At 35.4% G+C, this 15106-nt stretch overlaps 1 protein-coding gene across 1 annotated transcript in view; it reads right to left on the reverse strand.

Moving 5' to 3' along the window:
* The window catches only part of Kdm4c (lysine demethylase 4C), a 172856-nt gene that overhangs the window by 113744 nt on the left and 44006 nt on the right, over positions 1 to 15106 (reverse strand). The window contains exons 5-6 of the mRNA XM_085686138.2: positions 6133 to 6326; positions 1609 to 1658 (exon numbers count right to left, since the gene is read on the reverse strand). Of these exons, the coding sequence (XP_085542264.2) occupies positions 1609 to 1658; positions 6133 to 6326 (244 nt within the window). The remainder of the gene's footprint in view (positions 1 to 1608; positions 1659 to 6132; positions 6327 to 15106) is intronic.

The following is a 15106-nucleotide window of genomic DNA, read 5'->3' on the forward strand; positions in this document are numbered from 1 at the left end:
TATTCATAGGTGTCAGAATCAAAATTTCAGTGGAAATCAAAAATGAATGCACTCATGAAAAAAAAAGGTGGCCGTAAATATTATTGTGTACAGATAAGATACCTGTTTTTCATTTTATATATCAGATGTTGCCTTGATCTAGATAGTCTATAATACTCCATCATATATACTGCATTGCTTTATCATTATAATCACCTGGCATAAATCCTTCACTGTCTATAGAACTTTCATTTTTTTTCCTTTCTCAAAATGATACTATAAAACAGTCTTGGTTTAAAGTTCTTGGTCATTAACCAACTTTGTTGACCTTATTCTTTAAAAATATTGTACCTTTATCTCCCTGGGATATTATCTATTATAGTTTACATAATAAACTTCATAGTATGACCCCACACCACAAAGCTGACACTAGCTCCTTTTTAAGTTCTTTGGTCATGAGTTTAATACAAACATTGAAATAGTTATTATAAAAAAAAAGAACAGAGCAACATTTAATTTTAGCATAAAGTTCATTGCTTATACATTCTGAATTTATGATAATCATCTATAAAATTGCTTTAATCTGTTATCCAGAACAGTATTCACAGTATTCAACTACTTTAGTAATTCATGAAAACAATTCCTAAATTAAAGTTCACAATTAAACTGCTATTTTTTTGTTGTTGTTTTGTTTTGTTTTTCGAGACAGGGTTTCTCTGTATAACAGCCCTAGCTATCCAGGAACTAGCTCTTGTCGATCAGGCTGGCCTCGGGCTCACAAAGATCCGCCTACCTCTGCCTCCCAAGTGCTGGGATTAAAGGCGTGCACCACAACAGCCCGGCTTAAATTGCTACTATTACTGTAATAAAATACACTTAAAAACAAAACACTGTAGCCTGCCAAAATTATAATACTGCTTCTTACAAAGGTGATCCTGTACTATTTCTTCTAACAGTTTTCTATAATTTAAATGAGGGAGATAAATTGTAGATATCATTATTAATTTCTCCTATAATTTGAATTAGGGAAATAAACTGTAGATGCCATTATCAATTTTAGCTCATACTGTTGAGCCAATGAGTTTTCTCAATGTCCTCAATTCATTTTTAACTGAAAGTAGGTAACATGGAGGGAAAATGTCCTTTGCCATATTAATAAAACGCAAACCTAACATAACAATAAAGCATATATATGCCTCAGCAGAAGTGCTCTGCTTGCTGTAGAGTGAATCCTAGATAAAGGCAGAACAATTGCTACCAGTTAACACTCAAATTCAACGCTACTTGCTATTATGAATAGTTCATGGCCAGCTGACATATTTGGGGGAAGGGTAAATAGCAAACAAGATAAAGTTCAATGTTATTTAAGAAAGAAAAGAAATTTAAGAATAGTCAAAATTGTTTGAAATTCTAACTGTCCAATGAAAACTAAACAGTAGCTAAAATCATTATGAAGATTATGTAACAGAAGAGACATCACAAATTAATATGAAAATAAGTAACATTGTTCAATTAGGGTAACATTTAAAAGCCAACAGTTTGAAGAGGACATACATAAACACAGTAAATAAACTGTTGAACTACCACAAAAAAAAAAGCATAAGGCAAGAAATGGAAAGCAAGTTTTACCTTGGGCTAATCTTTCAAGTCGTTTTCCATGCTCCGGTGGAATAGCATACCTAAAATATTAAGAATAAATAAGAAAATGTTGTATAATATTATAGTTAGTGAAGAATATTTATTCCAAATATCTTTGCTTACAAAATTTTAACACCAAACTACACTTAGATGAACTGAGTAGAAAATAGGAACTCAAACTCACAAAAGTCTGTACCTTAGACACAGAATGAAAGAAAATCAATATAAACTATCAACTTAAATGTCCAAGATCAATTGTAACTTAAAGGTTAGGGAACAAAGGATCAAGATAAACACTCAACCAAAATTTTCCTATGTACTGCAGATAGGTATTTTGTTTGTTTGGAAACTGGCCAGTTTTGGTATTATTTCAAAGAAAACATTGGTTGCTATTTTTTTGTAATTTTTATTATACTTACTGTGTATGTGTATGAATGCACATGTGTATCATCTGTGCTTGTGAAGGTTAGTGAACAACTTCCAGAATTTGGTTCTCTCTTATCAAGTTAGTTACTAGGAATCAAACTTAGGTTTTCATACTTGGAGGGAAGAACCTTTATCAGTGAGCCATGTCCCAGACTTTACTGTTGTCTTTGAAATGTAGCTTTTACTTATCTATTTATCTCACAAATTATATAACTTTTTTAAAAAATCCTGATTTTAATCTTTTCACCCTAAAGAACAAAAATATTCATCTAAAGTTCCCAGTGCAGTGGTGCTGCAACCCTTTAATATAGTTCCTCATGTTGTGGTGATCCCAACTATAAAATTACTTTCATTGCGACATCATAACTGTAATTTTGCTACTGTTGTGAATGATTGCCAAAGGACTCTTGACCAACAGGTCTTTGTGCTTTAAAATATGTAGTATCTGAATAATTCCCTAAATTTTGAACTGAAAACCTCATGATATACAATTCTTAGCTGCTGACAGAGATAAGATCATTCTCTCTAAAAGTGTATGCCCTGTTAAATCCATCATGTTCCAGTAAAAGATCACTCATCCAAAAATAGTTCAGCAGCACAAATTCACCTTGGAGAGGTGGTGTGGGTTGTTCAAAGTTGGAGTGTGAAGGGAAGAAGTACAGCTGGGAAAGGAAGGGTGAATATGGCCAAAACATGGTATACAATATTCTCAAAGAACTAATGTTTTTGAAAAACTGGATTACCCAAGAGCAGTCACCCTACTACCTGTGAAGAATAGGTACGTTGATGTCTGTGAGTTTAAGGCCAACCTGGTCTATATAGAGATTTCCAGGACAAACAGAGCTGTCAACATAGAAAGACCTTGTTGGGGGGACGGGAGAGAAAAAGAAAAAAAAAAGCTATTTTATGTACTATAGCAAAGAAATGGAACCAACCTAATTGTCCTTCAACAGATGAATGAATGGATAATAAAAACGTGGTACGTTTATAAAACAGAAGACTTTATCTCTAAAGAAAAATGAAATCATAAAATTTTGTGTAAATATGGAAGGATTTAGAATGTATGATATTAAGTGAGGTGATACAATCTCAGAAAGGAAAGCAAAACAACCTATGTGCTCTCCCTCACATGAGGATCCTAGCATTGTAAGTGTATGAGGGAACAGATGTACATGTTGGTAAAGAAGAGCATAGAAAAAGAAAACAAGAACATGAAAATATTAGGGTATGAGGAAGGACTGAAGGTAAAGGACAGAAGTAAAAAAAGCAAGTATTATCTAAGTTTTTTACTAGTTTTAATTGAATCTTGGACTTTTTAGTTTTTTGATGGTAAGTAAGTGCATAAAAATGTATTTGATAAATGTATTTATAAAAATGCAATACCCAATGTGAAGTTCCCCAGAATGGCTGCTCTCTTTATAGTGAGATACAACTGAGTGGAGCTCCTGGGACCTCACAGACACTGGACCAACAGCTGGAGATCTCGGTGCATGTAAACTCACTGTGTGATTATTTTTTTATTTGTAAGTTCTTTGTAATAAAATTTTAGTAAGTAAAAAAGAAACTACTTGACCAATAGAATGTTCTTTTTGTCGTTATTAAATAGCACAAATTATTATAATAGCACAAGTGGAAGTACTGGCAAGACAGAGATGTATATTATGCAAATCATTCCAATTCTCTATCAAAGTGAAACTAGAAGAGGCTACTCTCAGGTGAGAAAAGGTGTTTCATGCTGGGAAGTATCCCCGAAAAGCATCCTAAACAATGTATCTCCTATTCTGTCAAAAAGATAGACAACATGCTCCTGTCTATATGTCAGCCTGCATATGTATGAATTAGAGAAAATTAAATTTATATTAGAAATTGACTAAAAACAAAATTAACCAGTATTACTAATAAGCTAATAACTACAAACAAGTAATGAATGTGGCATATACTTCATTTTTCACTGATACATTTTAAAGTCAGTACAAAAAAAATAGCGTATGCCTCTAATTCCAACATATGGAAGGCAGAAGCAGAAATAATCACTGGAAGTCTATGATACATGCAATTTATACAGTGAGTTCAGGCCAACCAGGAATATACAGCAAAACCACTTATCAAACCAGTCTGGCAGCTAACATTTGTAATCTCAACACTCAGGCAACTGAAACAGGAGAATTACGATGAGTTTAGGCCCACCACAGTGTGAACAATGAGACGCCATCTTAATAAATATATGCACCACATATTGTTGTAGTGGTGATTCTAGCTGCCAACACTGTACCCAAGGTAACAAAAAGAATGCCTCAGAGCAGTGAGAACTTTAGGGAAATTTTCTTATCTGAAAGGAAAAGACTCACATACATGAACTGAGGGACATGTTATTTTTACTTCTTGTTCTCTTTTTTCTGCTTCCAATTCTCTAGTTCTAATTCTCTTGTTCTATTTTTCTCTAATTTTAAGTTTCAGTTCTCTCGTTCCAATTCTATTCTTCCTAACTCTCTGGGCACACAGCTTATATACATATTTTACAGCAAACTTCTGTCAATAAAAAGCATTACAAAATCTTCTTCTCAAGGTCACAATGCACTCCTGAGTAAAGATAAGGGGCAGGGCTATTTACCATGGGAACACATAGGCAGAGATGAAGAGTGCTGCGCACTTCAGTATTTCCATTAAGGCTAGCATTGAAAGCATCCCAAGACTAAAGATATATATATTTTTTTATCCTGTGTGTAGCCCCAGAGTACAAGGAGGGAATTATAGGAGGAAAGCTTGTAACATTTTATTCAAGGCTGTGAGGTCAGGTTATCTTCTGTAGTCCTGGCCATCTGCAACTCCTTTCCCACGTAGGGCTGCTTCTCACTAGACTTGATTAATTGGTTAATTGTTATTCCTGTCCTCCATATAAATTTTAGGACTAAAATATAAACAGTTACTTAGTTGAGCCTTGAATTTTGTACCATAAACTGAGGTTAGAAGTTTGTGCAGAGTGTTAATTGCTAAGGAATTTAGTAGGGAGTAGCTGCTGGTCTCTTATCAGCCAAACCTGGCTAACGAAGTTGGCAGAGCAGTTCTAGGTCACTTTGTGCTAGTAACCTTGTTTAGACACCTGCAATTCTGTCCTTGTACATATTTGCAAAGTTTTTAACTTACAATTTGTTCACAGAGACATTCAGTCTAGTTTGAATCTGCTCTTGAGGTTATGAATCAATGAATTGTATGTGGCTTGTCTTAGAAGTGAGAAGAAACTGTCGTTTTCTTCATGCCAGTCTTGAGCTAGTGATAAAAGACAGGGCCTAAATGTCTACAGTCCTTGTGGGACAATAGATCTAGTTATGAAGCATATCCGAGTATATTTGTTATATATCAAAACTACACATCTTAATGAAAAAGTATCTCCCTGACCATCCATAGATATATATGTCCATAAGATTAAAGTGTAATCATAACATTATATACACACATCACATGAGAATACACATTACATTGCAGGTATTGGGAAGATATCATGTGAATTTACAGACATAGGCAGTCAGTATTATATGCAATATTTTCAATAAGCCTTGCCTATGAATTTCCTCCATCAGTTGATCACCATGTAGGTTGACCTTATAAATATCAGCTATCATTTGTAGCAATTGTGTCATGGCCCACAACAGCTTGTGACAATATATTAACTTAATTGTGTTGCCATTCTTACCAAAACTATTTCCCATGGACTGCTAATAGATCCCCTGATTCATTCCCCTTGTTCTGGCACACATACCAAATGAGAATTGTTATTAAGAGAAAGCTGAATCAACAGATCAAGATTCTTCAATCTCTACATCCAAGATTTTTAACAAATACTCAAAAGAAATAAAGACATTCCACAAATTACTTCAGATAAAGATTATATTAATTCATGGCATACAAAATGTCCATAGGAAACCACTGGGCTTAAAGTTTCTACTCAAAAATCTGAGAAGAAAAAAATGATTATATGATTACAATTCAAAACTTCCTTATATGCTATCAAAGAATCAATACTCTTCAATAATGCACAACACTCAATGACTCGTAACTCTAAAGGATGTGAATATTAAACTAGTGACTTGCCAAGATTTGGGCTCCCCAAAATGTAGATAATTAATACTGTAGAGATCCATGTCCTCCGTGTGCCATGCAAATGTTGTTTTCCACATTCCAAAATAGAGATAGGGGGTATTTACGCCCTCAATAGAAATACCGCACTCTTCTTCAACCACATCCAAGACTGTATTGAGGCGAGCTATATTCCATTCATCCACACCCTAGATAGAACAAAAACAGGGAGAAAGAGAGCAAAATCAATATTAGCAAATGGAAAACAGCATTTATTAATCAAATAGTCAAGTACTATACTATTAAGTTTTATTGCTTAAAAGTGAAAAATATATCACTTACTAAAAAGTGATAAGCATATATCCATTAAAATTATTCCAAAATTACTACTAACATTTTGTGTTTCTATACAATTATCAATGTAAAATTGCATCCAATAACTGCAATGAAAACCAAAAGTAAGTACTCATTTCCCACTTGGTGCTATCTAAGAAAAGAATAATAATCATCTTTAATTTAAAACAGCCTGGGATATAATGCTGATATTTGGCACATATTTAATTTGGGAGCTGAAGTTTTTTATTGTTTGTTTCTTGTTTGGACATAAGTTCTGAGGGCCTATTCAACATGAAACATAATCTTAGGAAACCAATAGCAAAACATACCTTGCAAAAGCCCTCCCCCAGTCATGTTTACTTTACTTTAGCATGTGATCCACTATGTCCTACAAAGTTCATACTCCTGGAAAAATTTGCATTTTTCCAAACCATAGACCCTGTGCTCAGAGTAGTTCTCAATAAATAAAAACAGCATATACTTCCAAGGAAATTTAAATACATAATTTCAACTGTAAACAACTCATCAAAATTCTGGTAAAACTATTGGAATAATTTAGTTTTGTTTAGCCCCAGTTAGTTCGAGGCATGGGTGAAAACTAGCTATAATTTCTGATTTTAAAGTAAAAGAAATTTTGTTGTGTTATTGTTTATTTTTTGTTAAAAGTGGCTGGAATGGTAGTAATGCCTATGGTTTTGGAACTTTAGGAATTGGAGCTAGGAGGATAAAAACTGGCTCCACAGCTAGTTTAAGGCCAGCATAGGCTTCATAAAACCTTATCTCAAAAAAAAAAAAAAAAACTGAAGAAAAAAATTCCGATTTTTAAGAGTATTTACCAATCAATAACTAATTTATTATAATTCATAGAATGTTTTAGCAAAAAATATTGTCTTCCCCATATACTTTCCTCATAGCTAAATTCTAATACCCAAAACTGGGTACATCCATAAAGATTCATTTCACCCTCCACAAAGTGTTATAACAGAGGGGCATTAAATCTTCTTCTATGTGAACTAAAAGCGATCTCTCTAATAAGTATTATAGTGGCCTTACAAACAACCCTTTATATCATTTCCCTTTTACACTAAAAACCTTTAGGGATGTTCTGTTTTTATTTTAATCTTTAAACAATTATTTAATTAATAAACTAACTCTATTTCCTTACACTTTGGTGTAAGGAAAAATATTGGTGAAGCAGTAAAGAAGGAAGAAATCATTCAGACATTTTAGATCATGAAATAACTGTGTTATATATATAACTGAAGCTCTGAAAACTGATCAAAGTCTTCTTTAAAAATGCAAGATTTATGCTTAAGGGATCATAGAAGAGTGCAATAAAGTTCTGTAGATTATTTTCTCATTTATAATGATGCCATCTCTTAATTCAGTTCCAACAAAACTGCAGTCCACACACTTTAGTAAGAGTCCTATTTGAAAATCTTTACAGATTAATATGAATTAATTAAATAAGTATCACAATGTAGAAACCATTTTGAAACTGAATGATCATGCAAATAAACCACTTCACTGAATTCCTACATAAGAAAACACCTAAAGATCCTTAGTCCTGCTGCAATTCACCCACAGGAACATATGTCCATCTCCTAATAACTGAGAGTCTTGTACATGCCCCAAGATCCCCCTATTTCTTCTTGACAGCCCCATTCAGCCTTTCCTTTTAGCATATTTTCAGCTCTTTTTGACTTTGCCAACAAACTGAATTGAACCTCTCTACCAGTGACCCATCGCTGCCAGACTAGGCTGACACTCAGGTAGGGAAATTAAGATCCTCCTTAATGTCCTCCATTCTGATCTCCCCAAACTTATTCTTAGTCTTGCTATAGCCTACTAGTCCAAGTCCTACCTCCCAAACAACCTACATTCCCCTGGGACATGGCCCCAGAACACCCCAAGTTCTTCCTATAGTGTCACCTTTCAGTGTTTTCTTCTAGCTCATCACTTGTGACTCCTGAATGACCTGTAAAACAGCACTCTACCATGGACCCCACACCCATTACACTTGGCTAAAACATAATGATTCCGACAAATTGGCTGCCTACAGAATGAGAAAACAGAAAACATTTTTACCAACTATATCTTCCATGAAGGTCTAATATCTAAAGTATATAAAAATCAAAAACCTAGATATCAAGAAAACAAATAGCCCAATTAAAAAGTGGGGTACAGATCTAAACAGAGAATTCTCAATAGAAAAAACCTAAAGGGCTGAAAAGCACTTAAAGAAAGGTTCAACATCCTTAGTCATCAGAGAAATAGAAATCAAAACTACTTGGGAGATTTTGTCTTATACCCGAGAATCAACAAAACAAGTGCCAGCTCATGTTGGCAAGGATATGGAGTAAGACGTCATCTCATATACTGCTGGTAGGAGTACAAACTCATTCAACCACTTTGGAAATCAGTGTGGTGATTCCTCAGGAAGATCAAATCAATCTACCTCAAGATATAGCTATACGGTTTTTGGTCATATACCCAAAGAATATCCACCACAGAGACACTTGCTCAACCATGTTCATTGCTGTTCTATCCATAATAGTCAGAAACTGCAAACAATCTAATATCCCTAAACAGAAGAATGGGTAAAGGAAATGTGGCACATTTACATAATGAAGTATTATTCAGCCATTAAAAAATGACATCATGAAATCTGCAGGCAAACTGATGAAACTAGAAAAAAATCATACTCAGTGAAGTATTCCAGACACAGAAAGAAAAATATGTATAAATTCATTTATACATGGATAATAGCTATTAAGTCAATGATAACCAAGCTCCAATCCATAGATCCACAAAGATGAAGTATAAAGAAAGTGATTATAGGAACAGATAGATAGAAATAATTAGGAGAAAAAAGATATTAGTGGATCAAGGGAAGCCTCTGGAATGCAAGGATCAAGTGGTGTTGGGAGGGGGAGAGGGGATAGGGGTAGAGAATATGAGGAGATAGCTAAAATAAGGGACATTTGAAGGGTAGTATGGAAACCTAATACAACAGAAATTTCCTAAAATATATACATATATAAATGTATATACAAATCTAAATGAAACCATCAAATTTCTTCTCACTAAATGAAGGTTCCATTACTAGGTTTGGGTTATTTAATAGCATTGGCCAAAGGGGCCCACAGGAATCCCCAAACAATCCATGATGCTGCTGAGACTACTGGCTGCTCTCAACAAACAGAAAGCAGGGCCCCATTGCTGAAGACAACACCTATGCAACTCACTGAACATGGAGATGACAAGCTAGTGAGAACGATCTTCACAAAGCCATCAATCACCCTCTGTCCCAAGGTCTGTGTTAGAGGAGGGTAATCTACAAACTATCAAACAAGAAACATAAAAACCAAGCCAGCCATAAACCCCTTTAAATACAATGGAGTATTACCTAGTGTGAGATAATGCTTTTGTACCCAGTAAAGATTTGTCACTTGTATTGGTTTAATAAAAGGCTGACTGGCCAGTAGCCAGGCAGGAAGTAAAGGCAGGGCGAACTGACCAGACTAGCAGAATTCTGAGAAAGTGAAAAGGCACAGTCTGCAGTCACCAGCCAGATGCAGAGGAAGAAAGATGAGAATGCCTCCCTGATAAAAGGTAGATAACATAGACAAGAACTATGGGTTAATTTAAGTTGTAAGAGCTAATTGATAATAAGCCTGAGCTAATAGTTCAAACAATTGATAATTATTATAAACCTCTGTGTGTTTCTTGGGGATTAAATGGTTACAGGGTCAAGCAGGACAGAAACTTCTGTCTACAACTACCTACAAGATATATTGGGGTAACCAAAGAATAAGTGATATGATTAAGGCTCCTGCTCAATATTGCTTAGGTGATCAAGAACCTGAGACTAGAGTCCAGGAACCTAGGGGGAAATCTAATAATATTGGACTTAAAAGAAAGAAAATAATAGTGTAGTGATAAAAAGGTTCCTAATGATTCATAGATCAGTATCTTGTTCAACCATCATTAGAGAAGCTTCCTCCAGCAGCAGATGGTAACAAAGACATCCACAGTCAGTCTTTACACAGAAAGTGAGAGCCCTTGGAACACTCAGCCCTAAATGAGATGTCGCCAACAAATCATTCCCCCTCAGAGTTCAGGGAAGCCCACAGAAAAAGAGGCAAAAGAAATGAAAGAGTCAGAGAGAATGGAGGGCACCAAACTAACATAAGCAAAACTCATATGAATTCACAGAGACTGAAGCAGCATGCAAAGGACCTCCATGAGTCTACACCAGGTCCTCTGTGCTTATATTATGGTTCCCACCTTAGTATTTTTATGGGATTCCTGAGTGTGCAAACTAGTGAGTCTCTTGATTCTTGTGCCCTCTCTTGAGCTCTTTTCCTTCTCTTGGTCTATCCTGGCAGACTTCGAAGTGCTAGTTTTTGTTTTATCTTATTATATTTTAGTTTGCTATAGTTAAAAATGCATGCATGAGTGAGTGAATGAATGACTATAAACCTAGACATTAGGGCAAAAATTCATAACAGAACTGTCATTTATACCTACTGGGAGAGGAAAAGGTCAGTTTTCTCCAACAGAATGGCACTGGGTATATCAACCACTCCAGGGAAGGCCTTATATTCAGGAGTAGTTGACGAACAAATAATGGACTACACAGTTTTTTCTATGCTTTCATTTGCTTATAGTTTGGTTTGTTTTCTTCTTGGGTCATACTGTAATTTTGTTTTCTAGGTTTGGATGTTTTGTTATTGGATTGGATTTTTGGGTTTGTTTTTTGAGAAAGAACTGAAAGTTGGGTGTACAGAGAGGAAGATATGATCTTGACAAACTTGGGAAAGAGGAAGTATGTGATCAAAATATATTTAAATTTTAGAACTGTTAAATAATAAAAATATGAAAGAGAGAGAGAGAAAGAAAGAGAAATGTTGTACAATCAGGAGGCTAGGGTCCAAGCTAATTCCACGAGTCTCAGAACTCACAAAAAGGAAATAAAAACAAGTCAATATAAGTATTGTGATATGCTCTTAAGAGTCTTAGTACTAGGGAGGCAGAGACAGATGGATTCCTGTTTCTACTTGGAAATGTCTAGGAAATAAAAAAAGGTAAACAGAGTTGTATGCTAGACATGTACAGAGAGAGAGAGAGAGAGAGGGAGAGGGAGAGGGAGACGGAGACGGAGACGGAGACAGAGAGAGCGCTCTTTAGTCAAATGCTGGGTTTTCAAAATCTGATGTTTTCTTGATGATTCTTTCTTTATCTCACGACAACTACCTCTGTTCAGTTCTGCCAGCTAGGCCATGACAGACAGTAGTCAACTTATAAAGGTCTAGTCTCTTCACAGAACTATTATAAAACAATTTCCCATCCAGAATAAGCAGAGTCCTAAAGTAGAGAGTCCCAAGGCTACCTAAAACCATATAAATCCAGAATTATTTCCTCATAGATAGAAAAAAATAGCATTTCTGAGTCCATTTAAAAACTTTGAAAATGTGAATATTTTATTTTAAAAGGTACGGAGAGGTGTTTCAGGTACAGTAGGATTCACAACCTATTAACATAATAAAAAAGATTAGCTGTATTATGTTTCAAAGCTACATGTGGTAGTATACATATGGAATCACAGCCCTAAGATATCTAACACAAAAAGAGATCACAGTTCAATGTCAGTCTCTACCCTGGGCTACATGAGAACTTGTCTCAGAAAAATAAAACAAAATCCAACTTAATGGAAAAGGGAACCTGTCTAGTATGAACCAAGTCCTAGTTCTAATAACTGGTATATGGTGGTACATACCTATAATACCCAGCACACGGGGAGCACAGGATGATCCAGATATCAGGGTCATCTTCAACTACACGGTTAATTTTAGAGTAGCAAAATCTAACTGAAACTTTGCCTAAAAGCAAATTAAATAACTGACTTAATTTGATTCCTACTGTGGTGATAAAGACCATCAGCCAAAATCAAATTCAGGAGTAAAGGATTTCATTCATCAAAGAGTTGTAGTCTGTCATACAAAGGGAAGGCAAGGCAAGGACTGGAGGCAGGAAATTAAGCCAAGGCCTCGAAAAACACTACTTACATATTTGTTCCTTCTGGTTTGTTTAGTTTGCCTTTTTATACAATGCAGGACTACTTGCACAGTACTACCCACAATGGCAATTACTAATCACTAATTAAAACAATACCCCTGAGCTTTGCCTACAAGGACTATCTTATAGAAACATTTACTCAATTAAGATTCCTTCTTAATATGTTGAGATTTTTGACAAGTAGACAAAAACAAACAGACATCATAAATAAGAAAGATAAATTAATCACTTCACGATTTATGACAAAAAAATCACGGAAAGAACTTAGTAAAGAATCTGAAGTTTCCAAGTCTATCATTTACACCAATGAGGTCATAAAAAGGAGCTCATAGATGAGACAGATTACAATATTTCTCCCATCATGAAAATGTCACTTGTAATGTTAGATTATATGCTGTATTGTTGCTCTTTCTAATGGCTGACAATAGCATTTATGTTTAACTGACTTTCTCAAAAGGTGGCTAATTTGATGCATGACTCTCAAAAGAGGTGAGATAACTCATATAATAGAAAAACATGTCATAGATGCTAGGTCCTCCATCTATAATAACTAACTTCAGTCAGATGAGCTTGTTGACTTTTATTTTATAACAGCATTGTGATATATTTTTCCATTACCACATTGATCTGTGGCATATTTAAATTTAAAAATCTTTACTTAAATTCAATTTCAGAATACTTATTTTTAATTATTTTGAAAGAGATAAAACAATGGGCCTTTATTCACTTGCTTATCATTCCTTCCAATGACCCTTGCCACATTCTGACCAATATCCCCTAGAGCACGCTGTTCAAATAAAAGACCAGTCACTAAATTTACACAAATTTACTAATTATTTAAAGTTAGGCAAAGGCAAATTATTATCGCAAATCTATATGATTCCTATGGCTATAAAATTTCCTTTAAATCTTCAAGGAAATGTTCATGAAGAAATGAATATAAGATTTTGTTAGTATTCAAAATTCAATGCATCTACACCATAGCCTGCGGCATTTATTCCATAGTAAAAAGACAATTTAACCTTACAATAAAATGAAATAACTGATCCACATTAAAAGATTTTTTTATTCAAAAGAGATTATTTTCTTGTACGATACATGAGGGTTTCCTTAAAACTTTTGTTTTATAAGAAGAAAATTCAACTTCTGTAAAATTCATTTTGTCTTAAAGTAAGTTACAATCTTTTCCAAGCCAGGGTTTCTTTGTGTAACAATCCGATTGTCCTAGAACTCCTAGACTAGCCTGGAACTGACAGAGGTCCACCAGCCTCTGACTCCAAAGTGCTAGGAATTTTTTAAAACTTTTTATTGATTCTTTGTGGATTTAACATCAATGCATCCTGATTCCATTCATTTCCTCATCCCTTTATATCAGATCTGTCCTTGCAACCTTCCCACAAAATAAAATAAACTTTAAAAGAAAAACAAACAACAAATAAAGAAGTCTCAATGTAGAAACTGTAGTTTGACACAATGACCCACACAGTATATCCTTTTGTCCACACATCTTTACTTGTAAGTGTTCATTGCAATTGCAATGAGTTGTTGTTAGTCTGGTTAGCAGCCTTTGTTTGTTAAACCGTTGGTAGTAGACCCTTACTGGGACGCCTACTGAATATCCTAAAATCCTGTTGTTGCCTTGTGTCATGGAGATCTTCACTCTTTCATATGATCCAGAAATTCATAGGTGAGGTCGATTTTTTGTTGGGCCAATTCATAGTCCTGGTTTGGGGCCTAGGTGGTAGCTAGGTTGATCAGTCTGCCAGGGAGCGCTCTCCAATACCGCACCCATCCCCATACACTAGCTCATCCATCCACTGCAGCAGGCAGCAAGAAGCAGGGCTGTTCTGCTCTCATGCCCTTGTGGCTGGTTCACCCACACACATCTCACCAGAGCCAGCTCTACTGTTTTGCCCAGGCATGGTGCAGGGCCCACTCTCTGCTCTTCCAAGTGCTGCAGTTAGTGAGGTGCAAAGCCAGTACTCCCTCCTCTCTTGCCTAGAGCAGTTGGCAAGGAGTTGGGGTGGGGGTTGATGGGGCATTTTCCCTCCCAATGTCAGATGAGGGGGGAGGGGCAGGTCAGCTCTAATGTGCTGCCCAGGCAAGTTGCAGTGTCCACTCTCCCACTCTTAGGACCCCAAGTCCAGCTCTCCCATCAGTAAACACTTTTCAGAAAAAAAGACCTATTTCCCTTTTTGAATTTCTTTTCAAAAGACTTATTTTTACTTATGTGCATAATGTTTTTATCTCTGAGTCAATGTCCAGTATGTGGCTAACAATAAAATCTAGAAGAGGATGCTAGATTCCTCAGAACTGAAATTTATAAACACTAACGAGCTTCATGATATCAGTATAGAGAAATAAACTTCAGTTCTTGTTGGAGGCTATGGGAGTTACAGCAAGTAAAAAATATTGTTCAGATGTCAACCCACCAGAAGAATGATTCTCTGAAGGAGGAGAATCCCGTCTGAGAAAGGACTGTGGGACCAACGACTCTGGAAACCGTTGTTCCTGTCTGTAATTTTGCATTTGCAAAAGCAGCTATGGTGTCTCCTCAATACCTGAATTGTAA

This window comes from Myodes glareolus, chromosome 3 (genome assembly GCF_982192425.1).
Source record: "Myodes glareolus chromosome 3, mMyoGla1.1, whole genome shotgun sequence".
In the NCBI taxonomy this organism is placed as follows: domain Eukaryota; kingdom Metazoa; phylum Chordata; class Mammalia; order Rodentia; family Cricetidae; genus Myodes; species Myodes glareolus.